This window comes from Micropterus dolomieu, linkage group LG06, assembly GCF_021292245.1.
Source record: "Micropterus dolomieu isolate WLL.071019.BEF.003 ecotype Adirondacks linkage group LG06, ASM2129224v1, whole genome shotgun sequence".
NCBI lineage: Eukaryota > Metazoa > Chordata > Actinopteri > Centrarchiformes > Centrarchidae > Micropterus > Micropterus dolomieu.
Genome location: NC_060155.1, coordinates 29,576,084 through 29,601,841, shown reverse-complemented (window position 1 = coordinate 29,601,841; position 25,758 = coordinate 29,576,084). Strand labels below are relative to the sequence as shown.

The window sequence follows — 25,758 nt, the reverse complement described above, 5'->3', positions numbered from 1 at the left end:
CAATGATTTGTACATTTATTCATGTTCTGTGTGTGTGTGTGTGTGTGTGAATCTGCCTTTCACTTCTTTTGTTTGTAAACTGTGATGCACTTTGTTTGTGTGAGTGTGTCTGGTTGGGGTTTTCTCAGCAGCAGCTGTGTGTTTACAGACGAGGACGGAAACATAATTTAATGTTATTTATGCTTTAACATTTATATAACTGAACTCTAGCCCAGAAAGTTCACTGAGTCCTGCTGCGGTTTGGTTCCGTCATCTTCCTCTGGCAGACGTGTTTCAGGAGCACGTTGTTGGTACTTTGTCCTTGTTGTGTTTTTTTGACTATGCCTACCGGCAACCCGCCTTTGTTCCATCGCCTGAACGGCTGCACATCCTTCTGCTCAGAATCACTGTTTAGGCTGATTTGGTAATCAGTGCTTAAGTAGGTTACGTAGTTAAGTGGTTTGTTTGTTTTTTTGTTTGCTTTAACCGTGTTTATGGTTGTTTTATGATCGGGAGTCTGCACAGGGTGTTTGATAACTGACCACATTCTCTACGCCGTTCTGAGTCTGACCTCCTGCTGGGTCGACGCCTCTGGCGTTGACTAGAAAGGCCTCGATCAGCATCCTGCAGCTGTAACACGACGCAGCTGGACTCAGTGAACTTAACTCATCCCAAAGGAAAGAGAGAGAGACTGAAACAAAGAGAGGAACTAAACTGAAAGTGAATTTGACTTTAATTAATGTATTTCAACAGGAGATTTATGCTACGTGTTTTGCGGCAACAGATTTTTAATTTTTAATTTAAGTCTGGTTACATGAAGCAACTCGGAGCCCTGCTGCCTAGATAAAAATGTCTTTGGTTAAAAATATTAACTCATCTGTAGATCCAGAGAAACATTTGATCGGTGGTGAATCTAACACTCAAAGATTTGGCGTGATGACGTTTATCAGATCTCAGTTAGTAGAATATGTAACACTGAGTCTGTTCTGTGTGTGTAGACTTCAATTTGGGTACGTTAGTCACAATCTGCCAGTTTCATAGAAGAGACATTTATGTCATGTCACGATTTCCAGTGACTCTGAACGCGACAGCACCACACGGTGTCGGTGTGATGATTGACAGGCAGGCAGCTCCACCTTCCTGACTTTTTCAGAAGTGGACTTCATCCTTCCCCCGCATGTCCCGGGACTCTACAAGTTAACTCTTGTCATTCCAATACCACAATAAAGTTTATTCTGTAGTAATATGACCACATGTCCTTATTTTAGATGTGCTGTCTTTAATTTAAGTCACTTTGTACTCAACATTTCAGACAGGAGTGCGTTTTGACATTCAGTAAATGATCAGTTGAAAATCAAGAATTGGTATATTTAACCTCGTTATCTCATTATTATAAAATGGAGATGCTCTTAACATTTTTATTTTTATTCCATAGTTCCTAACTTTTCCTCCATTTGTTTTGGCTTCCATAACGTCACCAGTGCTGCACGTAGTAATGTCAAACACATACATGAATAATGAAACTAAAACATGTTGAAAATCAGGAGAAAAAGTGCAGCAGGTTTTATTTAAAAGCAGTAACAAAACATATAAATATCTCTGCTGATCCGTCGCATGAATGAGTCGACAGAACAAATAAAAACACTGAATTCAAAAACATTTACAGTTATAAATAAAACACTTTTACATTGACACACTCATACATCAAACACACCGTTATTATCAGAAACGAAACGTGTTGATCCGCAGCAGTTTAATCTGTATTTACTGTAAAACATGTTGCGTTCAGGGTCATTGCTTGGTTTTTGACCGTGGACAGTATTTTTGAGACAGATACTGATATTTACAGTGGCTCCTGCGTGGCGTGAACGCAGCACGAGCATCACAGTGAGTTTTTGGGTGAACTGACCCAGTGAACGTGATGAGTTCATCGAACAACACCAACCTCGTAACTTCAAGAGGAAAAGAAAGAGAAATTGTGGCTGTTTACAGACACTAACCAAGTGCATTATGGGAAATGTAGGATCTTTTTGGAGCCCTCGGTTGTAAATCTGTCTCTCACAACAACAACGACTTTATGGAGCAGTGAGGACAGATTTCTCTTTAAAGTTTTCTTTGTTCCTTAAAAGTTAAAATCAATAAAATTTAATTCTTAGCGTTTGAGTACCAGCAGGATTTTATTGGTACCTGATAATACAGCAAAATGTAAAACACTGGCCGAAGACTAAATTCCTTAAACTCACTTTTAGAATAGTTCTAACTCTGATTTGTATAGTCCGCCCTCCCTTTCATGTTTAGCACGTTATCAACACTCTTCTAGGAAGATGCTTTAAATAAAGCTTTGAGCTGTGAATACACATTTGTTCTGAATTATTATTTAGTACCAGTCACTCAAAAACACTGTCACTGCACCACCCGTTGTTTTATAAAAGAAGGTAGATTCTTGTTTAAATGGCAGATCAGGACTCTGTGAGACCTGACGTCTCCTGGCGGCCCTCAGGGCTCCTCGATGGGCGGGCTGTTGTAGCAGCCGCTGGGGATGGCTCTCAGGATGTCCTCCAGGTTGGCGATGTCCCCCAGGATGGTGTCGATGTCCAGGTTGATGGACGTCAGCCGGCGGCGCTGGGCGGCCTCCAGCTTCTCCATGTCCCTGAACCGAGGCCTCAGACTTCCTTCCACGTCTCTCTGAGCGTTGGCCAGAGAGTCCTCCAGCTGCTTCAGATGCTTTTCATCCACAGCGCCGGACCGGTCTGAGGAGAAGGAGAACGAAAGACGCAGAGGGTAAGAAAGAGCTCTTTAAAACAGGCCACATGGGGGCTCACTTAAAAACACTTAACACCAGCTTTAAAGTCCGTGAATTTCACTTTATGTATCTGAATTCCAATACAAGAGGAATTGTTTGACAAGCTGGGCACGGGCTAGAAAATCCACAATGAAGCCACTCGAAACTCTAAAGCTACCGTCAAAGTTTTAGATCAGAAACCTGATAGTTTTCACAGCTGTCAAGTTTTAAATACCCAAAGACTTCTGAGTTGGGAAAACAATTATTGGAACCACTCGAAGAAGCCTTCAGTCACTCCGCGATCTCTAAACAACGGAATCTGTTATCGATGCAGATAAGAGAAGCAAATCCTTATCGTTCCTTTACTGGTCAGCTTAACCTGCCTTTTTATTTTCTGTTTAACTTTTAAAACTTTTATGTAAAGCTCTTTGAATACCTTGTTGTTGTTGCGGTACAAATAAACTTGCCTTACTGAGATGTGTTGCTTGTTTGCAGATTGTCTTTGTTATGCTTTGTCTTTATGTTGTTTGTTACTTATTGTACCTGTCTATTATTCTGTATATATTGTTATCACGTGTGGACTGTAATAAGTTGTTTTATGTCATTTTAAATCTTAATTTTAGGTTGCCCTTTCAATAACTGGCCAGGGACAACAGAGGAAAATGAGTCTGTTGAGCTAACTCTGCCTCATTTACAGTTATTTTACTGTTTAAGTAATGAGCACTATGAAATGAACCATTTTTATAGTTGTGTACAGTGATATTTAGTCGTAATGTTCAGGCGATCTTTATGTTCTACTCTAGGATCTGGAGATGGAGGTCCAACCTGTTTTCGCTCCCAAGTCGTAGCAGGTGTATAATAATAAAACAGTCCGAGTAAGGAGGTGATTGGGGTGGATTGTGGCCCAGAAACCGGACTTTCAACCACGAGGCTGGTGTTGGTTTCTCGTGCGAAACAAAAAGTCAGCATTTCATGTTTTTTACTTAACTAAGTAATGTAGTTGTTTTAACCCCCTTTTCCTAATGAAGGAGTTTTGGTGTCCAAACCTAAAACTGTGACATTTCGTTTACAAAAACATGGAGAGAGACCCTGTGTTGCTCTTTCACACCATAAAAGTTTCCACAGACTGCTAGCTCGTTGCATCTCAATCAGTAAAGTGGAACGGCAGCAGCCTCCACCACAGACACCAATATGATATCTAATATTAACACTGATACAATCAATCCAGCTGATTAAAGAGGAGGCACACTGTTTGTTTGTATCAGGCTACTTAAGACTTAATGTCCATGTACTTGGTGCATCTACAGGGCTGCACGGGGACAATATTGTGTTAAAGTTCCCAAGTCAGAATAACATGATGTTTTCTTTATTCTGAAAAGTGAAGGTGGTGACGACTATGCCTTTGGTGTGAGAGACCCGGGCTAGTTTCAAGTCTTCTTCAACACAGCATGATGTTCATTTAGTAAATTATGGTCCCGTTTAGAGGAACAGAGACCAGGAAGCAGGAGAGGCTTTAGGGTTAAGGTGATTAACTCTACCAAAACCCGTCAGGCGTAGCAATGCGTGTCCCTCCCCAGCTCCACCCTCTCGCCTAAACTAAAGCTAAAAGCTGTAGTCCACAAACCAGCGGGTGACATCACGGTCTGTGATTCTGGGTCTGATGTTGTGTTTATAGAGGAATGTTTATTCCGGTTATTCCGACATATTTCGCTCTCAGACCCCCCGACTGTGAGAAAGCACCGCAGCTTGATGTTAAACCGTGAAGCTGTACTCACTCAGGTTAGCCAGCATACTGTTGATGTTCCGGAGCGTTTCTCCCACAGCGTCTCTGGTCTTTTTGGCGTTGTTGAAAGCTGCAGCCGCTCCATCGGCAGCCTGCAGAGGAGACATTGACATTACTGACTTTTTGTCCTGCGGTTCTTGACTCTTATCCCTGACAGGTTGTCTCTCTCTGTGTGGACGGTTTACCTGCGCAGCGTCGGCCTCCAGCGTCCTGGCGGTGTCCAGCTCGGAGGCCAGGTCTCTAGCCGTGCCGACCGCCTTCGTCTTCAGATCCGTCACGTCTTTGTTCAGTTTGGTGGCTTGATTCGCCAGATCGGCATAAGGCGGCAAAGATTCAAACGTTCCCTGAAGAATAAAGACAAGACACCCAAGTTAAGTTACGTTGCTTGCGTGGCCTACAAACTTAAATAACATTCAGTGTTGACTTGTTGTTTGACTCGGAAAACAACCGGTGTCTCAACTCAAGCTGGATGAAAGCTCTGGACAAGGCTAATTGGTGGACTTTGAGTTGGGATTGTTTTGTCAAGAATGAACTTTCATGCCGAACTGTTCAAAGCCAGCATGGACGAGAAGTCCTAAAACGTTTTTCTGAACTTCGACTTGAGTATTAAACATCAGCTGCAGGCCAGTGTGACAAAAACAGCAGCTATATTAAAGTAATAAACTGCAGTTGTGTCACTCATCATAGACAGCGTTGGCGTTGTTGGACACACAGATGACTCTGAGAGCGCTGATGATTGGTTGTTACCTCCAGACCGTTGACCAGAGTCTCCAGCTGGTTGATGCTTTCCAGTGCGCTGCTGTAACCATCAGACACGTCTCCCAGGACGGACAGCGTCTCAGCGTTGTTGCCGATAGCCTGCTGGATGGTGGCGTTGATGCCGGGAAGACGCTTGATGGCGGCGTCGGCCAGAGCTCTGCTGCCGTCGATCTGCTGGTCGAACCCTGCGGAGGAAGACAAGGAGTCACAGTCTGTTTATAGAGGAAACAAAGACACTGCTTCTTCGGTCGGTCGGTCGGTCGGTCGGTCTACCTTTCAGGGTGTTCAGGGTGTTGTCCAGCTCGTTGCTGTTGCTGTTGATGCGTTGCAGAGCGCTCTCTGTGATGTCCTTGGCGATGTTGACTCTGTCCACCAGCTTGTCGTAATCCTGCAGAGAGGAACCACACGGAGATCAACATGCAACCCCCCTGATGAAGCTCTTAACGCTTTCACAAGTTCCACAGTTTTACCAGATGTGTTTTTACTTCTGTATGACTATGAATGAGATGCTTCTCATTCTTCCTGCGTGGTTATGATTCAGTTTGCTGCTTTTCCGGGTTTTTCATGTTCGTCTTATGGTTGGACAGCTGCTGCCTCTTAGAGCATGAACCGTCACAGCGAGATCCATCTGCATGTTTCCAAACTGACAAGCTGCTGCTACTGAGCTGCAGAGTGAAGTGGATTTGTCTCGTTTTCGTAATGTGGCATAATTTGCACACTTTTGCATCTTTGTACCTTTTGTTTTAGGGTAGTTTACATGGATAGTGGTGAAGAAATATTGTGAGCCAAGTTCAGGTGTGATGAAGAGTTTCGGAGACTGATGAAGACTTATAGTAAGGTTTAATGAGACTCTGCTGTGCCAGCATCCAACACATGCAATGGCCAAACAAATCTGAAGGATAACATCTTTCAGTCCCATTTTTGTTTCTGTCTTTGCCCTAGTGCCTCTTCCCTTCATCTTTAACTGGCCTTAACCTGAACAACAGATCTGTCTGATGTTCAGACTCCAATGCGTTCCCTATGTCACACTTGAATCTAAGATTCCCAGAGAACACAGATATCTGCTGACGCCTCAGCTGCTGTCTTTCCCTTATCTTTCTGTCGTCTCCCTGACCAGGACAGATCCACGAGAGACAGAACCAGATCTGGAAGGTCCTTGAACAACACCTGTCTTACCTTTATTAAGCCCCCTAAGAAACATCTTTAACATCTAGTACTGCCCGCTTCATGTGTGAATTTTGGACTTTCTTAATCCTTCAGTACCTGCTGGGCGGCCTTGCCCTTGGCCATCAGGTCCTGGGTGGCGGCCATGTCTTGCTGCACACCGCCCTGCAGCGCCAGGTAGCCTGAGATGTCCTCGTCCACCGTCTTCTGCAGATCGCCCACTCTGGAAACCATGGCGCTCACCTCATCCTGAGCATGGTGGGAAGAAACCAGGAGGTTGGAGACTTAAAGAATAACAACGTACTCGTGTTTCCGAAGGTCGGGGGTTCTAAAGGTGAACTCAACGTTTTGACCAGTTACCTTCAGGGATGATGGGATGTCTCGCTCCATGTTGGCGATGTCTTTCAGCATGCTGTCCGCCATTTTGCTCTCGCCTCTGGCCTCAGTGCTCAGCCGGGTCGCCTGGTTCTCAAACCCCTTCACCCGGGCCGAGGTCTGATCATACCTGAAACCGCACGGAAGCCGTTAGTTTATTGGAGTATCACAGATTTATGATCACGCACTGAAATGTGCCGTTATGAGTACTTTTGTTACTTTAAGTATATTTTAATGCTAAAACTTTTGTCTTTTAGTATTTCTACACTGGTACTACTACGTTTACTCTCTGAGGACTTCTTCCACTGCTGTTAAAGTGAGGAATCTTATTTGTGTGTTTACGAGAGGAGCTCAGAATGACTGAGGCGACTCACATGGTTTTCAGATCTCCGATCAGCTCCTTGACTCTGTTCTCTTTGTTCATGAGAGTTCGGACCAGAGCCAGACTCGCCTCCGAGTCCCTCAGAGCGTCCGTGGCGGTTCGGTCCACAGAATCTGCTGTCGTCTGGTGTCTGCAGGACGGACGGAGAGGAAATAGAGACGATGGTGAAGACACACAAACATCTAACGTGGTGGAAGTGACCTCTTATGAATTTGTCAGTAACGCCATAAGATGAACATGACGGACTCACTTGTCGGCCAGACTGGTGGCGGTCTGCACCAAAGAAGACAGGAAGTCTGGACCCTGTGGAGAATCTCCAAGAGGAAACTCCTGAAAGAGAAAAGTAAATCCTCATCTAGATCATCTGAAACTCACAGTCATCACCAGCAGCTGCCTCCCTTCACCTTCCTTCTTACTTTTTTAATTTCCGTCAAAATCAGACTTGAAATTAAATAAAGATCCCGTCGACTCGATCAGAAATCACGAACAAGACGTGAAGGTGACAAAAGGTGGAGCTAATTTTACATCATAAGCTGTGTGGAGTCTCTCTGCCGGCCCCTGATATCATATTTAATGTTTCTCTGATATCTCTGTAGGGACGTAGAAGATATCTGGTAGGTTTAGTGACTTTTCAGTGAAGTTAACATACTTGAATCTATGTATAATATTTTAAAATCATCAGTTTTTGTATTTAAACCTTGTGGTTTCATCATCTTCTTTAGCAGTATAATACCAGAGGTGGAAAGTAACTAAGTACTCAAGTGCTGCACTGATGGTATGATGCAGAAAAAAGAGTTTAACGTATTTAAAACCTGCGGTGTACAGTTTATACTCCTTTAAAATTCCTGTTCGTGCTACGACTGCATCCCATCAGTCTACACTCCAGTTAATTTATTTATGTTTATATGTGTGTCAAGTCTTACAGCTGATCCGAGGTCAGTCCTGGCCTTGTCCAGTTTGCGTTTCATCTCCTCTATCAGGGTCTGAACCTCCTCCACCTTCGTCTTGTACGTCTGCTGTTGTTGTTTGATGTTCTCCGCTGACTCGGCGATGTTTTGGATGTCCTGTCCGTCCTCCAGTTGACTCCTGCTGATGGACGCCAGACGACCCTGCAGGCTCCTCTCCAGTCCTATTGGACACGGGAGGTGTGACGTCACACACATGTAACTTCCTCTTATCAGATGTGAAACGTTCTCCACAACTTCTCCAGAAGACAATTTCTGTCCCTGGAGAAGCAGTTTTTTGTTTTCACCCTGCCCTTCCACTAGATGTCCACTAGATGGTGCTAGAAAACCCTGACTGCTAAATGGGAAAACACACAACTTCTCTCCATAAATAAAAAGTCAATACAACAAGTTCAGCTCTCAGGAGATCGCTGACCTTTGTCTGATGTCAGTCTCATTTATCATTTTAAATATTACTGCAGCATTAGGAAAATTTAATGGCTTAAAAAGATGCATGTTTTGGGTGCCTCAGCCTCATTACACCCCAGTTCACATCTCCTGACGCCGGTGAGTGATAAAGAATGAATCCTTGATGCTGTAAATGAAGCACTGTCCTACCTGAGAGCTGCTCGGTTTCGTCCTGCAGGTTGTTCACCAGCTCCTCTATGGCTCTCAGAGCAGCCTCAATCTCAGCACTGTTGGCTGGTTTCAAACCTCCGTCCATGTCTGAGAACAGGGTCTCCAGCTCCTTCAGCTTGGCACCGTAAGCCTCCATCTGAAAGTGCAAGAAACTAATTTACAAACTGTCTCCAACTGCTGCCATCAGTGAGACGCAAACTGTAAAGCGCTTTGGATTAAAACCCATTATGCTGTCCATTTACAGTGTCATTATTACTGACAGAAATTATGGACAAATCTTCAAAAAGAAGACCCAAGCTGTAACAAAGCAGAACCGTCCCACAATTTAGATACACCGTCTCCCTCTAAACCAGCCGATATGGACACTTGCTCAAGACCCCTTGGAGTTATTTTGTATTGCATTGGGAAGCCCTTTGGCGTCATTTTTGAATGGTAAAAGTAGGCCTAGTATAAAAAACAGAAAGGTAAAAAAGGGCTGGAACCACTTTTTTGTGACGTACTTATTTTAATCTAAACTATGATCTTTTTCTAAACCTAACCAACTAGTTTTGGTGCCTAAAACTAAAGTGCAACATTTCACTTATGTTGTAATAAACCAAATGATCCTTCAAATAAAATAAAATAAACACGTTACATTTGTTGTGCACGTCTACATTTAATTGTTGTTGTTAGTGTTTAATCTTGGGAGTTCACCAAAAAAACCCAGATCTAGTTACAAAGTGTCTTCATCCAAATAAACAGGACATGAAGCAGAGTTTTCTCAGCTGTACCTTTGACTTGATGGGGGCGAAACAGGCGGGACAGTTGGAGCGTTGGCACCTCAGGCCTTCGAAGCCCGGTCTGCACCGACAGCGACCCGAATCATCGCACTGTGCAGACTGTGAGCCCTGAACGTCACAGTTACACGCTGGTCCGTAAAACAAGAGCGGAAACAAGTGTTAACAAGCTTCATCTTCACAGAGTTCAGCTCAACATCAGGCTGAGGGCTCAGGTTTCACAGGTCACGTACATTTCATACAAAAGTTATTACAGTGGTCGTAGGAAAATGTTGGGGCGACTTTCTCAGAAGGTTAAAATCAGAAGCTTAGTTGAAGATACTTGAAGACGTTTCGTCCCTCATCCGAGAGACTTCTTCTGTCTGACTGCCTGGTGGGAAAATCTCAGTGGGGTTGTTGTCAAGATGATCGATACCGAGGTATCGACGGGGTGACCTTCTACATGTAAGGCCGTAGTAATCAATGTATTCCAACTGCTCAAAATGAACCAAATTCATCCTAAATATTGAACATTGCTTATCTTTTTTGTCTTTTTAAATCTTAAATAAAGCTGCCATTCTGTGGGAGATTGACAATAAAATGATGAAAGCAGGTTTGGAGCCAGCGATTTAAATTTGAGGATGTCAAACTGCTAGAATAAAATGCTTTTATTTTGATTTATTTTGATTTTCTTGTCTGTGAAATGTAAAAAACTTGATTAAATTTTCTAAACCAAATACGCCATGTTTGTTGAACTGACGTAAATGTCTTTACAGACTACTAATCCATCAATAATGTTCAGAATGGCGGCGCCTCCAGTGTTCAAACTAGAACTTTATTATTATTATTATTTTATTTTATTTTTTATTAAAAATACGATCAAGCCATTTTTAAAAGTTCACCGTTCACAGTATTTTGGCTAACTGTTCTCTAAACTCAGATTTTTAGTTCCCAGTATCTAAGTGATGTTTTTAAAGCACAGACACAATGATGACATTTTCTCATTTACAATATAAAGCAGAAAAAACACCTGAACACATTTTCACTTGATAATCATTAGTAGATAAATGGATTGCTATTAATTAGAAAACAGCACCAGGAGCGTCCTGACTGAGACGTGGTCCTTACGTTTGCAGGCGTCGGTGGCTCGGCTGTGGTAGAAACCTCGCACACAGGCCTCACAGCTCCGGCCCTTCGTGTTGTTCAGACACCTCAGACACTCGCCGCTGCTGCGATCGCAACTTCCCGCCACGTTGACGTCAATGTGGCCGTTACATTGGCAGGGCCTGCAGGGTCGCTGCACGCCGGCGCCCCCTGCAGGAGAACCATAAAAACCCTCCTGACAGATGTCGCAGCGAGGGCCTGAGGGGAGATACAAGCAGATATTACCGTACTGTTGAGACTTTGATATCAATAATGTGAGCATAATTTACAAATGAATTAATTTGAATTTGATTACTAGACCCAATTACGTCTTCCATGACAACAAACAAATTACTTAAAAGATGCCATTTATAATCTGTATAGAGGTTCCTCAGATTGGAACATGAGAGGAACCCATGAGAGCCTTTACTGTTGTAGTCAAGACCGCCCAAACCGAGACCAAGTCAAGACCAGAGTTTATCGAGACCAAGACTTTTAGGGGCTGAGAGCAGTCGAGACCAAGACCGAGGGAGGACGAGACCGAGGTCAAGACCAAGACCATTTCCCTGCATTGCATGTCACGCAATAAAATGTGAAACGAGATCATAGGTACTTCTGTGATCTGAAAGATCCACATTCCCGTTTCAACACCCACATACAAACACTAAGAGCTGAAATCAACGTAAGCATCGCAAGGAGGGGTGACAGTTGTTAATTAGGGTTATTGGTTGCATTTGAAGCAATAAGTTTTACTTCCAATCAAAGTTAGGATGTTAACAAATAAGACAATGCAAAAGCAATTTATTGATATTCCCAAAGTTCCTGACTGGTCTTGAAATAAAATCCAATCCTCAATGTCCGAGACTGAGACGAGACCAAGACCATCAAAAAGTGGTCTTAAGACCAAGACCGGTCTCAAGTACTACAACACTACTTTACTGCTAAAGATATTTTCTGCTTTAGTAACTGTTCATGTGTAGATATTGCCCATGAATATATATTTGTGTGTACCAATGGAGCTGATGGGAATCCTCTTAACAGACAATAAATAATAAAATATTTATTTGGACACAATGGCCTTAGAAACTGAAGGCAACTGAAGAAATGTTACTTCCAACCAAGGGGGTAAGCCAGAGATCAGACAGTGAAGCCTACCAAAGCCCAAAGATGACGTCAAAACCCTGTGACACCCAGTTGCACATGAGAGATGTAACCATACCAATCAAAAAAAACTATTCAGCCATCAGAGACGCTGCGTTGGTGTTTGGCAGGTGAGCCTCGTACATGGGCTGATTTAACAGTGACGATCCGAGTCAGACAAACACACTGAGCCATGAAACTTTTTGTTGGCACAGCTTTGCAGCTACCAGGTAAAGTAGAGAACCCATTCCTCAACCTGGGAGGAGGTCTGCAACACCAATTACCCCCCACCACAATGCTGTCCTTTCATCTCTTCCCAGGAGACTGAACAAACGCTTACATTTGGCCTCAATGCCAACAGACTTTACTTGACTCCAACAACCACAGCGGCAGTCATTTCAACAGCCAGGAGCACTAACGAACCAAGAGGTATCCATCACCTTGATGACGACCCCACAGAGGTTAAAAAGCTGGGACTCCTTGTCAGTCAGAACTGAAGAAGCTTCTTGGATGAGATTTGAAATGTTTTCAAGTATCTTCAACCAAGTCCAGTTGGCCTTGATGTTAACCTTCCTCCGACAGCAAGATGTACAATCCAAGAAAGAGCAATGCCCAAGGTAGCAGTGCTCCAGGGTTCAGCTATTTAACATGTTTTTAAACAACCCTGTGGGTTTTTGAAGATTTATCTACCAGAATAAACTACTGGCATGTAAATGTTACAACAATACATACAAACTGGGGAAGTGATGACCTAACAAACAGACATTCTTGATTTCAATCAGCCAGAACAGTCAGACAGTTATCCCATCACCTACCTGTGGTTCCAGTTGGACAGCGGTCACATCGGGGCTCCAGCGAACCGGCAGCCAGCGAGCAGGACACTCCGTCCGCACAGGGACACTTCACACAGGTACGAGGCTGCCAGGGGTCTCGGTAAAACCCCTCAGAGCAGCTCTGCTCTCCGGGCGTCTCGTCAGCAGAGTAACAGTCTCCCGTCTGCGGGTCGCAGCTGCCTCCTCTGCAGTTGCAGGGTTCGCAGGGGCTGAAGGCTCCGTCTGCAGGGATCCTGCGTCTGAAACCAGCGGAGCATCGCTCGCAGAACTCACCGTCGTATCCCGGCGGGCAGTTGCAGGTCTGGACCCAGGGGGCCAGGACGCCTTCTCCACGTCGCGCCGTCACCAGCTGCACATTATTGAGGTAACCACGTCCTGAAAAAGGCAAACCAGTTCAAATCAAGAAAGATCAAAATCATCCTCCAAATATTCAGCAGCAAACTCTGATAATGTGTAAAAAAGAAGCAGCCGAAGGATCATGAACTCTAAAAAAAAGAGCGTTACGAGTTCTCTGAAAGAATTAAAGGAAGCAGGCCTACAGTAAGAGAGAGAGGAAAACAACTGGAGAAGAAAGAAGGGAGGTGTAAAAAATAAAATGGAAGTAAAAGGAAGCTCACCATTTTCGCCAAACGTTGCCCGGATCTTGATGGCGGTGAGGTTCTGGAGGAGCGTCTGGAACTGGAGGGAAGAGAGCTGAGGCCTCCATTTGCTGCCGAGCTGCTCATCCAGTCTGTTCAGACAGAAGATATGATTTCACGCTTAACATCGGCTGAGACATTTAGCTGCCGCTACAGTTTTGTACCAGTCCATCCCAGAGATGCTGAACTATTCACTGTGAAAGCCTGTGGAAGAACTGATGAGATATCAGACTGGAATCTTTATCAACTACAATTAAAGCTCCTCTATTTTTGTTCTTGTTCGCTGTGCATCTTGTAAATTTCAGAAAACTCCGGGTGCTCCGGCTTCCTCCCACCATCCAAAGCTAGGTGAATTGGTGTCTCTAAAATTTAGGTTACCTTACGTGTGAATGTGAATGTGACTGGTTGTTTGTCTCTGTGTGGCCCTGCGATGGACTGGCGACCTGTCCAGGTTGTACCCCGCCTTTCGCCCAATGTAAGCTGGGATTGGCTCCAGCCCCCCGTGACCCTGTACACAGGAGAAGCGGTTGACGATGGATGGATGGATGGATGGGTCCCAATGTTATTATTCCATCCATCCATCGTCAACCGCTTCTCCTGCGTACAGGGTCGCAGGGTGTTATTATTTTAATTTTTAATTTGTATTTGTGTTTGCTCAGATTTATTTTTATCAAATTTCAGTTTTGTATGTGCCCTAAACGTACAAGATGTTTACTTTAACCAGTTTGGAGTACCAGGTGGGTGGATGGGGTGTATCACATCAGCAGAGACTCTATGCATAAACATAGACTTTGATGGACAAAGTTTTAAGTCTTACTGCTGGTTAATTTTCTGACCTGAAACTGTAGCTGATCTTTTGTCCACAGGGGACGATGGATCGCAGGTCACCGAGCGAGGCGCTGACTCTTAGACCGCCACCTTCCAGGATCACATCATTGGTGGACGGGTGTCGAACGCCGCGGTCCAGACGCAACGAGAAGGAAAAGTTCTGACCATAACTCAGCAACTGATTCCCCAGGTAAGGAGCTGAGGGAGGGGAGAGAGACACCTGGTCAGGGAAGGAGGAGATGAGGAAACAAGAGGAGAAGAAAGGAAAGACAGGGAAAGGAAAGAAGGAGATGTGGACAACAGGAGACAAAAGAAACGATAGGAAAGGAAGGTAAAGGAGGCGGGGTTTGTTCTCACCTGGGGCGTACAGGTAAACCGGCAGGCTGTTTTTGGAGATCACCTCCAGGTCCTGGTGTTTTGGTGACCAGCGAAAGTGAACGTCGTCGGGTGTGACGCCCTGCGCTGTCGCCGTCCTCCAACCGTCCGGACCTGAAATTAAACCCACAATCCACTGTTAACTACTGAGATTGTTCGGGAGGTCGGATTGTTCTTCTATTGTGAAGGCGAGAGGCGAAAGGTTACCGTCGGCGAAGGTGGAGGTGATCTTGTAGATGGAGTAATCGGATTGTGGAGAACACCTGCTGCTGTGGCCGTAACAGAAACACGGCGAACTGCCCGAATCCTGTCTGGGCTGACGTCTGAAAAACAGAACGAGGGGCAGTTTTATAAAAACTATTAAATATTTGAGTGCTTTAAAATACTAGTTCTGAAATTGGTTTAAGTGCAGTAATTAAAGAGACGCTGATGTGAGATTATTTTAAGGATTCTGTGTTTCTTCACCTTTGCGAGCAGCCATCCGGTCCGATCGGTCCGTCCGGGCAGCGGTCGCATTTTTCTCCTGTGACACCTTCTTTGCAGCTACAGCGCCCCCTGCTGTCACACGTTGCACTGACAGAACCTGGAGGAAAACAACGCGTAGATACGTCCAACATTTAGTTATAAAACTTTCTCCTTTTTAAAACATTGGGAGTGTCTTAAAGGTTCAGAGTGCAAGTTTTAGTGTCATCTAGTGGTGAGGGTTGTGAATTGCAACCAACAGCTCACGGTGCATTCAAGTGCTCCTCTGAGGACGACTACTACTACTGCTGCTACTTCTTCCTTCTTCTTTGTACGTTTTCAACGTAGAGATGAAACGTGCTCTGTAGAGCAGATTGTCTGTTTGGGCTACTGTAGAAACATGGTGACGTCCATGTAAGAGGACCCACAGTGTATGTAGATAGAAATGACTCATTCTAAGGTAATAAAAACATGACAGTTTATGTAAGTATACACCACTGAGAACATAGTTAAGGATATTATATTGCATTTTGGTCAATATATCCTCCTAAATATTACACACTGAACCTTTAAGGAAAGGTATACGTTGTTGTGTCTCACCTGTGGGGTTGCAGAGGCAGGGTGTGCAGCTCAGTCCCGCCCCCTCCAGGTAGAAGCCGTCCTTGCAGCGCTCACAGTGGCGGCCCTCGGTGTTTCCCTGACAGTCGATGCAGTACAGGCCCTGGGCGTCCCGAAGGCAGTACCGAGATCTCCCATTGCAGTCGCAACGCACCGTCGCTGCAGGAGGAGATGGGGGGTGAAAGTCAATGGTATATTCATTTTTTTAACATAATTTACTCTGGCAGTAACTGAGTTCTGTCCCTTATTTTATAATCTAGTTTCAAAAGGCCTTGTTTTTTAAACTTATTTTTATGGTTTAAAACAGCCATTGACTTGTTTTAAGTTGCCATTTAGGTTGTTTTCAGAATAAAATCTTATTATCTCATCTCATTATTATAAATGTAATTATTATCTTATGAATGCATTTCTGTTTTTGTCATTTCAGATTTTGTGGAATATTTCCTTCTTGCTGTCTGCTGTTTGAATAGGGAAAATTCAGTAGTAGCTGGATATTGGTAGCAACGTGTCCCAAATAAAATGTATGCCTTTGCTTTTAGCTAAATAATATGGTTATATAGTTCTACAATAGTAAAATGCTAGTAATGTTGTTGGTGTTTAAACACAATACATATAAAACGTAAATGTCTGCGGCCAAGCGGCCTACATAGAAGGCGTCTGCCTCCTCTCCTCCAAGCTGAGTATGTAACACAAGCTGAGTTTTAGTTTTTCTTGGGGGATTAGGTTACTTACTAAAAGTTATTTAGCGTTAGGTCATGAGATCGCCCTTCATATCATCATAATATGGAATCCAAAGAATTTTACTCTGCTTCCCAAAATCTGCTCCTGAATTTTAAGGACATTTCATGGTTTTATACTAAAGTGTAATCCACTGTTCCATGTCACGACGGCCTCGAACATTAGTACGTAACATTTTCTGACAATTTCAGGCATTGTCGGTCCCCCCGTGGCGACTCGGCTTGACTGGGATGTCTCTATCTCTCAGCAGACAGCAGTTAATGACATTTTGATGTTCCTGCCTGGACCTGCCTGCAGATTCGGGTCTGAACAGGTGAGTGGACTGACCTTGGACACCTGGATGACTGAGGGTCTTCACAGACAGCAGACTGATGATTTATCTATTCTCAGAGTCTTACCATATCTCAAGGGTTCATTCTCCGGGGAACAGGAATGAAATCGGTAAACTGTCCATTAAATTTTGATATTGTGTACAAGAAATTTCGCACTGATGTTGAAAATGTCAGGAGGCCATTAAAGTCTTCACTCTCTGGGGAGCAGGAATATCTGTAGTAAATCTGATGGAAATCCGACCAATGGTTGTTCTAAGTGTTAAACAAACTGTCCATGGAGACAAAATCTGAGTTCTTCACAGCCCATTGAGCTTTAACCTGACCCGTGAGAGCATTAGAAATGTTTACAGAGAGTGAAGTGCCTGTATGTTCTGTGGTTTGTTCTTAAATCCCAGAGAGAGCTGCACCTCCCAGCCTGAAGCCCTGAAAACAAATATCATGAGCCACAGAGTCCCACCCGAAGCAGCCAACGCCTCGTATGAGGAAACAACACAGATGTCTGTCTGCGGCCAGATCTGATAAGACCTTTTTCCAGCACTGACACACCGGCTGCATTAAAGCTGCGTTTCTATTTCCATTCTGATATCAGATTCTGAGTATTAACAGGCTGCTGCTTGTTACTGCAGTTAGCAAAGATGGAAATTTCATACCCTCAAACAGTATTTAGTGGTATAAAGTGGTGTAATGACAGGTAGTGAAAATGAGAATCAGGATCCAGCCTGAATCAACCTCTGCAGAGCCAGTCTGGTGGAGGCTAACAACAGATTAGGTGATGTAGTGAATACATGCAGGGGTAGTTGGCGAGCCGCTCTGGCTCATAAGCCAACCATTAATTGGTATAATGTTGGTGCTAGCCAGTCAAAGTGGTTTACCAAGTTAGCTGCCAGCAACAGTTGCAAGCTAACTAGCTTGGTTGCCAACTGGACAATAATTCAAAAGATATATTTGTACAAATTACTGACTGCAAACCATGTCTCATCTGTTTTGGGAAGCAGTTATACTGCAGCAGAGTATAGTCATAAAACTAATATGATTGCTAAATTTTCTCGTGTCCAAACTTAAGATAGTTAGCTACTGATCAGTGGCACAAATTTCTGTGACAGTTCACCAGTTGTTGAATTCACAGATTTACTTTTCCTCTGCAAGAAAATCCCTGATTCCAATAATAGGGACAGTCCTCACCAGAAAAATGACTATATAGATCCTGCAGCACGTTATCATGACCCATATTTACATTTATTGTGTACAGTACGGTACATTTACATTTACTCATTTGGCATAATGTTTTATCCTAAAGCCACTCATATTTGAGGAACAACATACCAGCATCAACAGGGCATCAAATACAGCATGAAATCTACAAGTTACAAGACATACTAGTAAGCACATATTGCAGAGATGAACCATTTGTAGGGGTTTCACCGCACAAGGAGGGCATTGCAATAGTCAAGGCGAGAGATAACCATGGCCTGTACCAGAAGCTGGGTGGCGTACTGAGTGAGGTAGGGCCTGAATTTTCTGATGTTGTATAGAGCAAAGCGGCACGACCGAGTGACGGCAGCAACATGGTCTGAAAAGGACAGGTGGTCATCAATCATGACACCCAAGTTTCTCGCCACCTTGGTTGGAGTGATGGTTGCGGAGTCAATGTGTAGTTTGATGTTATGGTGGATAGATTGCTTGGCTGTATTGACCAAGAGTTCAGAGCTTTAGTTCAAGGTGGCGAGCTTTCATCCATGCAGATATGTCAGAGAGACAGTCCCTGATCCGCGCCAAGACGGTGGGATCTTCTGGCGGGAAGGATAGGTAATGTTGGGTATCGTCTGCGTAGTAAGAGAAGCCATGCGAGCGAATGATCGGCCCCCGAGAGGTGGCGAAAACTGAAAAGGTAGCAAAGAAGGAAGTTGGATAATGTATTATAAATAGGCAGGATGGGGAGGTAGGATGGGTCAACAGGAGACCGGCGTTCGAGTCTAGTCTAGTTAAGTTCCGGTCGCCTGACGGGAAGCGCTCACATCTGTGTTTCAGGGAGGCAGGGATAACCAACCTATTTTGTCGTATAGGTTGGAGGACGTGTTGGCATTATACTCTGACAAAGCTCCAGGGTCAGCTGTATTAAGTTTAGCCTAGCTTAGCACAAAGACTGGAGGCACAGAGAGTTCCCCCAAACAAGCGTCAGTTTCAAGTTGCTGGTACTTTTCAATAGACATACATGTTGTTCAGGAGCCACTAACAAACGATGTATTCTGTTGCTCAGGTATGAAGACGTGTTGGGTAAATTCTGCTGCAAATTTCGTCGTTTTCAGTCAGAATTAACATAAAAGAAAACTCTTGGTGGGACGGACTTTAGCTGGGAATGTTTAATTAAACTTTATTTGTTATTCCATACCAACAATCTAATTTGAATTTAGAGAATAGTATGTTTAATAATTACCCAAAGTTACCTTATAGCTTAGAATAAATAATGGAAGCTTAATCAAAAAAGCTCAAAAGCCACCTTCTACCAGATTCAGTCTGTCTGGGTTTTAGTATTTTAATGTGTGAACATGTGAATAACACCAGCCTTATCCTTCTTTAACATGTTTTTATCCTGATATAATGAAACACACAGGACTTTTAAAGGAAGGAAAGGATTTAGACAACTTGCCTGACAGCGACAGTGATTTATTACTGCACACAGACTAATGTAAGCGTTCAGAGGGGGAGGTGACTTTAAGGTGCGTCGAGCTTCACCTCAGATCACTCAGCTCTGATTCAGAGATTCGTGGAGCGACAGCAGACTCTTAACAGCTCTGTCATTGCGGTTCAGAGTGCATGATGGCTCACTCTGCGAGTTAATCTTCACCTGAACGCCGCCGGCAGCGATGAGCTCAGGTATTTTCCGACATGTGTCTGTCTGAGAGGATTCCTCTCTAAACATACAGTACTTGCTAATAAAAAAAGCCTCCATACAGTTTCACAACTGTGGTGTTTCTTTTACCCCGGAGGGAACTCAAAACACACATAACAAATCCACAAACTCTGTTTCTTACATCACAATCTCACATGGAAAATGTTGATCCCCAAACCTAAAAAGGGCCTAACATAAACATATAACATCACTCTGCAAGATTTTACCGACTTTTATGCAAAGAAATGTGATAAACATTTGCTCTTTCACAGCATGTATAAAAGAATAAACATGGAATATTTCTTTATTTGGAGTAGTTTTAAAGAAATCCACTTATCTAAAGGTCTTCTTACTAGCTTTTTCCAGAGCTTTCTACCCCATGAGATGAGGCATGATGCTGTTTTTTTCTTAATCAATCTAAAAACATAACTTTTGCTACCATTTTCAATCTTTTGTTAAATATCCTGAGATAATTATTTTATCCAAATCAACTACATATACAAGTAGCTTCAGAGTGACATGCAGGTGAACAAGGGCGTCACTTTGTGTTGAAAAGTGGTGGGGACATTTAAGGGCTCAGATTGGGGGTGTGATGAAACTCTTAGGCTGTTTCTCAATACTGAGTTCGCCAAGTTTGGACTTCTTTACTTTAAAGCTCGGACTTGGCAAGTTTGGCTCCGGAGTACTAACTCGAGCAGGCAGTCCGTCATTCAGCAATTGGAACAGCAGAGGACTTGATGTTGGCCGGACCCGTTAGCGGGCGGGACCTCACATCTCCGAAAACATCATAGCAATTTTTTTAAATCAGCTCTGTCTTGAGAAATCAACCACATATTTGGAGTTTAAACAGCAATATTCCTGCATAAAAAACTCTTTAAACTATTATATGTGACATAAGAACAGCAGGATTATAAGTTACATTTGTGAGTACCAATAATAATAATAATAATAATAATAATAATAATACAGTGTCTTCTACATTGCATTTGCATGTTTTCCTATTGTGCAAGTAAATCTTTCTCAGGGAATTTTTATTTGTTATTAAACATTTCTTGTTGTAAGCTAATTTCAGAAAACTTTTAGCAAGTGCTTTCAAAATGTGGTGGGGACAAAATCAGCCATTCCAAGAAGATGTCCCCTGCGTCCCCAGTGTAAATGACACCTTTGCAGGTGAACACGTGTTGTTTTCTTAGATAAACGTTCTTGGGTTGATGAGTTGTATTATTTGAGCTTCTAAACCTTAGAAGTAAGACTTACCTGTGCACAAGTAAACTAAAAACGCCCCTAACTCGTTGAATCTTCTTGATTTAATTGTCTTCAGTCTCTGTAACGTCACTCATCCGTCAGCGTAGTGGGCTGAATTCTCCTCAACATATTATAACTAATAACTTCCCTGACCCTGACCCCGTCTGAAAGCTCAGGTGAGGGCCTCACCCACAGGTGAGGGGAGGGGAGGGCAGCCTCACCCTTTGTCTTTGTCTGTGTATGAAAGCATATTTCCACTAAGAAAGAAACTGATCCTAACTTAAGAAAAAATAAAAAAAAGAGCTCCTGTTTAGACTTGCCTTTGTGAAATTTGTCTTAATTTAATGGTGAAAAGGTGCTACATTAATAAACATACTTACTCACTATGAATTGCAGTCCCATAATGTTGATCTCAAAACATAATTTGGACTCAGAATTTCAAAGTTTTGACTTAAAACATTATAATTTTGACCTTTGACTTTGTCTCATATCTCATATTTCTGACTTATAATCTACTGTGTTTTTTTTTTCTTTTCCGGGCAGAAATGAGCTTCCATACTGATCCGTCTTTCTTTAAATGTTGTTGTAAAGATGAATGAATAAATGAATGATTTAAAAAACACTGTACCCCTCATCATCATCATCATCATCATCATCATCATCATCATCATCACTTCAACGTGTTGGTCAAACTGTAGAAACATCCTGTAAGCACCTTTCTAACTTTCATTCATTTATTTGTCCTCGTGTATTTTTTTCTTCTTATCTGTATCTGCTTTCTTTTTAAACTCTCCGGTTCGTTTCTCCGTGCTGCTAAATTTCCCGTCCTTTTTGTTAAAGATTTATCTCATCTACTCTTATCTTATGTTAAAGGGCCGACGTTTCAAATCAATCTAAATTTCAATCTGCAGAACTGAGTAACACTATAACTCTGACAATATAAAAGCAGATGTTACAGTATTTTCAAGTCTCTACAGGTGGATTTTCAACTTGTAAATAGTGTTCAGACGACGGGAGAAACTTTACTTTACTCTTTACCTGTAGTGTGTGCACCTTCTGTTGTCTTTACTCACTGTATTCAGCTTCTTTTTACACTGTCCAAAAAGTCCACTTTCACTTGTTGTTTTTACTTAAAGGTGAAAACAAGGAAAACATGCACTCTCTCTCGTGAGTTCACTTGATTTTGAGATTTTCCAAATGGTAAAAATTTGGAAAATTATTATGAAAAATACAAATTTCGGCAGAAACACACCGTACCAAACGTTAACAGTTTAATAATGTGTTGAACGTTTCATGCGCAAAGTGCTTCTAAGTCTAAAGTTAAACAACTAAGACATGAAGACAGCAAACACTCCCTTTAAAGCTCAGTCAAACCTCTTAATCAACACAATGAAGGATATTTGAGGTGAATAAACAATATTCGGGGTTAACTATAGTTTCCCCTGTAACATACCTTCACTTTAATCATGATATAATAAGTTTATGAAAGAGGTTAAGGTGTATAATTAAGGGATTGTGTGAGACCTGACACCGTATAAACACTCCTTTTAATCAAAGGCAGACAAAAAGCTGTTCTCTGGAGAACTGATTTGTCTGAAACAAGCTCAGGTGACAAACTTATCCTAAGTTATCCTGTTGGGTGTGAAGCACAAGGTGTAAAGGTGACAGCAGACGAGCGTTTAAAGATGCAGAGATAAAAACAAGTGGAGGAACTTACTGTAGAGAGTGTAGGTCGCCTGCACGGCACAAACTGCAGCCAAAACCCCGCAGAGGGAAATCCAGCTGCTGCTGCTCCTCTTCATGTTCTGTGAATCCTGAAATCTTCCTCAGAGCTCCAACTAAAAAAAAAACTTCATGCAGATCCTCAAAGCGTCGGCTTTTAACTCCTCTCCTGCTGCAGGTCTGTACACGCTGCACATACTGGGACACACTTACTCACATGTGATTCACAGAGCACACACACACTCAGAGGATATGAGGCTGCAGTGTGTCAGTCAGTGTGTTTAGGTGTGTGTGTGCCGGGACAGTCTGGGGCGTTGTTCTGGACTTTTACTGGGACTCTTTTCCACCATATTTACATTTTTATAACACAGAGACGTTTCACAAGACAGAAATCTAATCATGCGAGTGAATAAAGTCTCTGTTCCACAAATGGAAAAGATTAAAATTCAGCATCTGATTTAGCCTGATGTCTGGGTGCCGCTGAATATAGTTATAGATTTAGGCTGAGTGGCACCAATAAAACATGCTGACATATTCTTAAACACTATGGAGCTTAATTAATCTTTGTTTGGTGTTATAAAGCATTAAACGTTGTCGTAAAGGGCTGAAATACACAGCTTGAATCGCTGGGAGCCAAACTAAAGGGCTGCTATGAGAAGAGAATGAGCCTGCTGAGGTTATACGAACATACAGACAGTGCTGCAAAAATTACATGCATGAAGCATCATCTCTGCTAGAAAAGGCTAGATTCTGTTGTGCTTTATTACAAATGCCAGATCCACCATCACCGTAGTTGGCGTCAGTTTGAACGCTAAAGGTAGCTGGGGAGTATTTAAAAGAGAAGTCAGAGTAAGGAGCTGGTTGAGGTGGACGGTGAGCCAGAAACAGGACTTTCACCCAGGAGATACAAAAAGTCAACATTGAATGTTTTTATTTAAGTTACGTAACTTGCTTAACTTACGTAAGTAACGTACGCAACTTGTTTTGTAGTTATTTTGACCCAAAGCGTGACCTTTAACTAAACCCAACCAAATTGCTTTGCTAGTTTTATTTTGAAAGTCTAACCAGACGTTGCACATTGTTCTTGCTAACTTGACCACAGAGCCCTGCGTGTCCAAAACTTACGCTAAAGGGTACTCAGGGCAACGCCAAGGGGTCTTGACGAAGCGTCTATATGTGACGAGTTTGGGGCTGAGACGTGTTGGATAAACAGCTTTTCCACAATTTGCACCTTCAACATGAAACTCCTTACACAAGATTCTGCAGTTAGAGGTGGTGGCACCACTTCGGGAGTTCGAGTCCCTGGTTGCAGAGCTCCTTAAGGACGAGATGTATCCCGTAGGCTGGACTCTTTAAATGTGTGTTTACAGGTGTCCCTGAAGATGTTTTACTGTATTGTATTGTCATAGCGTAACTTTTAAATGCTGTTTCCTGCCTTTCTTGACCCTCTTGAAAAAGAGATTATGTCTCAGTTGGCTTCATCTTGATTAAATAAGAGACTCAGGCAGACAGTCAGAGTAAAGTGCAATTAAAGTGTAATTTATACTTCTGCGTCGAATTGAATCGTAGGCGACGGCGTAGCCCCGTGGCCTACGCCGTCGCCTACGCCTGATGTACGTCGAGTCGACGCGGACCATAAGCTCTGTGATTGGTCGACTGGGTAGCCTCGCAATGCCTCCGAGCCGTCAGGAAGTGCCCCGTGCCTTGTAGCAACTTTTACTAGCCGCCAAACCAGCGGCTGTAACACGGTGGATCGATATATTTGAGCGCCACAACCCAAATCAGAATGTGATCCATTTGGTCGGTAACGTTTGAAAAGGCTACACCAGCCGCACGTTTAGTTTTACCCCCATTCACGTCTAAACTGGAAGTTAGCCTGCTCGCCCGGCAAAAGTCAACACAGTGGACGCTGTAGCGTTACTGCCGACTAGCGTTTGGGGGTGTACTTGCAGAATGACAGAGACACCGACGGCTACGGCGTAGCCTCTCTTCAGGAGTATTATTGGGCCATAAGGAGGCAGGATGGGTCAAACCCAGACTTTCGCTCAGGAGAACGACATTTCAGTCCCACGTAAAACCAAGTAAGGGCTGAGTTAGTTTCAACTTCTGTAGTGTTTCTGTATTCTTAGTTTACTTTAACACAAACCCAGATATTTTCCTAAATCCAACCAAGTAGTTTTGTTGCCTTAAGCTAACTAAACTGCGACTGTTTCACAACTCTAGTTAACACTCATATGTGTGGTTTAGGATGGAGGACTTGTTGAATAAACACAACATATCAGTGACTAAAAAGAATAACAGGCTAGAACCAGACTCCTTTAACTTTCCTCGTGATTGTTCAACCACTACTGAATCCGTTACTCTGTGAATTCATTGTGTTTGGACACACCGGGTGTTGCCAAGGTTAAACACCCCTGAAAGTTTGTTCTCGTCGAACGCTCAGTAAACTGTATCCTGAGGCTGAGGTTAGGACGCAGCAGCCAGCCACGCCTTGAAGCCCAGACGCACTCACACATCATGATCCATCACACACTTTCCCCACCGCTAATCTGCACAAATACACCGCCGCAGGCATTAATACACACGCGCCACGCCCAACTTGTTCCCGTTACCTTGTCAACACCACACCTTGGACACACACCGCATCAACACCTGGCTGGATCTGAGAGCTGCATTTCTCAACCCTGAGTTCACTTTTCAGCTACACAAGCGTGCATCTGTGGAATGTACCTGAGAATATTTACTCAAGTACATAGATACTGGTGTGTTTACATTTCAGAGGGACACGTTGTACTTCTACCGTTACAGAGGAGAGCTGGCGGTGGAGATAAGTTAGTATGGATCACACTTCACGTCCTCTGCACGAACTACAAAGCACTGCAATAAAAATATATAATCACTCCCCCCTGGGCCAGAGACTCTTCTGAATAACAACACACACCCTTCTACACTCATCTGACGCACATACAGCCAGAGGCACACGACTTTTATTTGTGTACATCAGCATAGCAGTTAGAATTAATAGCTATTTTAATTGCTTTATACCTCGTACATGTTTTGAGTAAGTTGAGTCTTTTTTGTAGCTGTGATTTTATTTTATGCAAACCACTGCAAATCCCTCTCTCTGTCTATCATTAGTGGTTATCTTACAGTAGAAATACATTAGTTTTTCCAACGAAGGTTAACCTTCGTTGGATAACTATGACCTGGATGACTGAGAATCTTCATAGAC

General features: G+C 43.1%; 1 protein-coding gene across 1 annotated transcript; it reads right to left on the bottom strand.

Moving 5' to 3' along the window:
- Window positions 1-1,519: 1,519 nt before the first annotated feature.
- Window positions 1,520-22,608, bottom strand: lamc2 (laminin, gamma 2). The gene is made up of 21 exons (XM_046052181.1): window positions 22,522-22,608; window positions 15,582-15,758; window positions 14,985-15,102; window positions 14,727-14,842; window positions 14,502-14,633; window positions 14,153-14,342; window positions 13,296-13,408; window positions 12,661-13,053; window positions 10,691-10,924; window positions 9,578-9,714; window positions 8,787-8,943; window positions 8,148-8,353; window positions 7,475-7,554; window positions 7,217-7,354; window positions 6,828-6,972; window positions 6,567-6,716; window positions 5,577-5,691; window positions 5,292-5,488; window positions 4,730-4,888; window positions 4,537-4,636; window positions 1,520-2,729 (listed from the first exon to the last, which is right to left on the bottom strand). The coding sequence occupies exons 1-21, from the start codon at window positions 22,604-22,606 to the stop codon at window positions 2,476-2,478; spliced, it is 3,396 nt and encodes a 1,131-aa protein (XP_045908137.1). The 5' UTR covers window positions 22,607-22,608; the 3' UTR covers window positions 1,520-2,475.
- Between the last annotated feature and the right edge of the window lie 3,150 nt (window positions 22,609-25,758).

Excerpts from the sequence above, each read along its gene's own strand:
- lamc2 (XM_046052181.1), bottom strand. The coding sequence starts at position 22,606 with ATGAAGAGGAGCAGCAGCAGCTGGATTTCCCTCTGCGGGGTTTTGGCT. Across the intron at positions 6,717-6,827 it reads ACATCCCATCATCCCTGAAG|GATGAGGTGAGCGCCATGGT; the intron begins GTAACTGGTCAA and ends CACCATGCTCAG. Across the intron at positions 2,730-4,536 it reads CAGTATGCTGGCTAACCTGA|ACCGGTCCGGCGCTGTGGAT; the intron begins GTGAGTACAGCT and ends CCTTCTCCTCAG.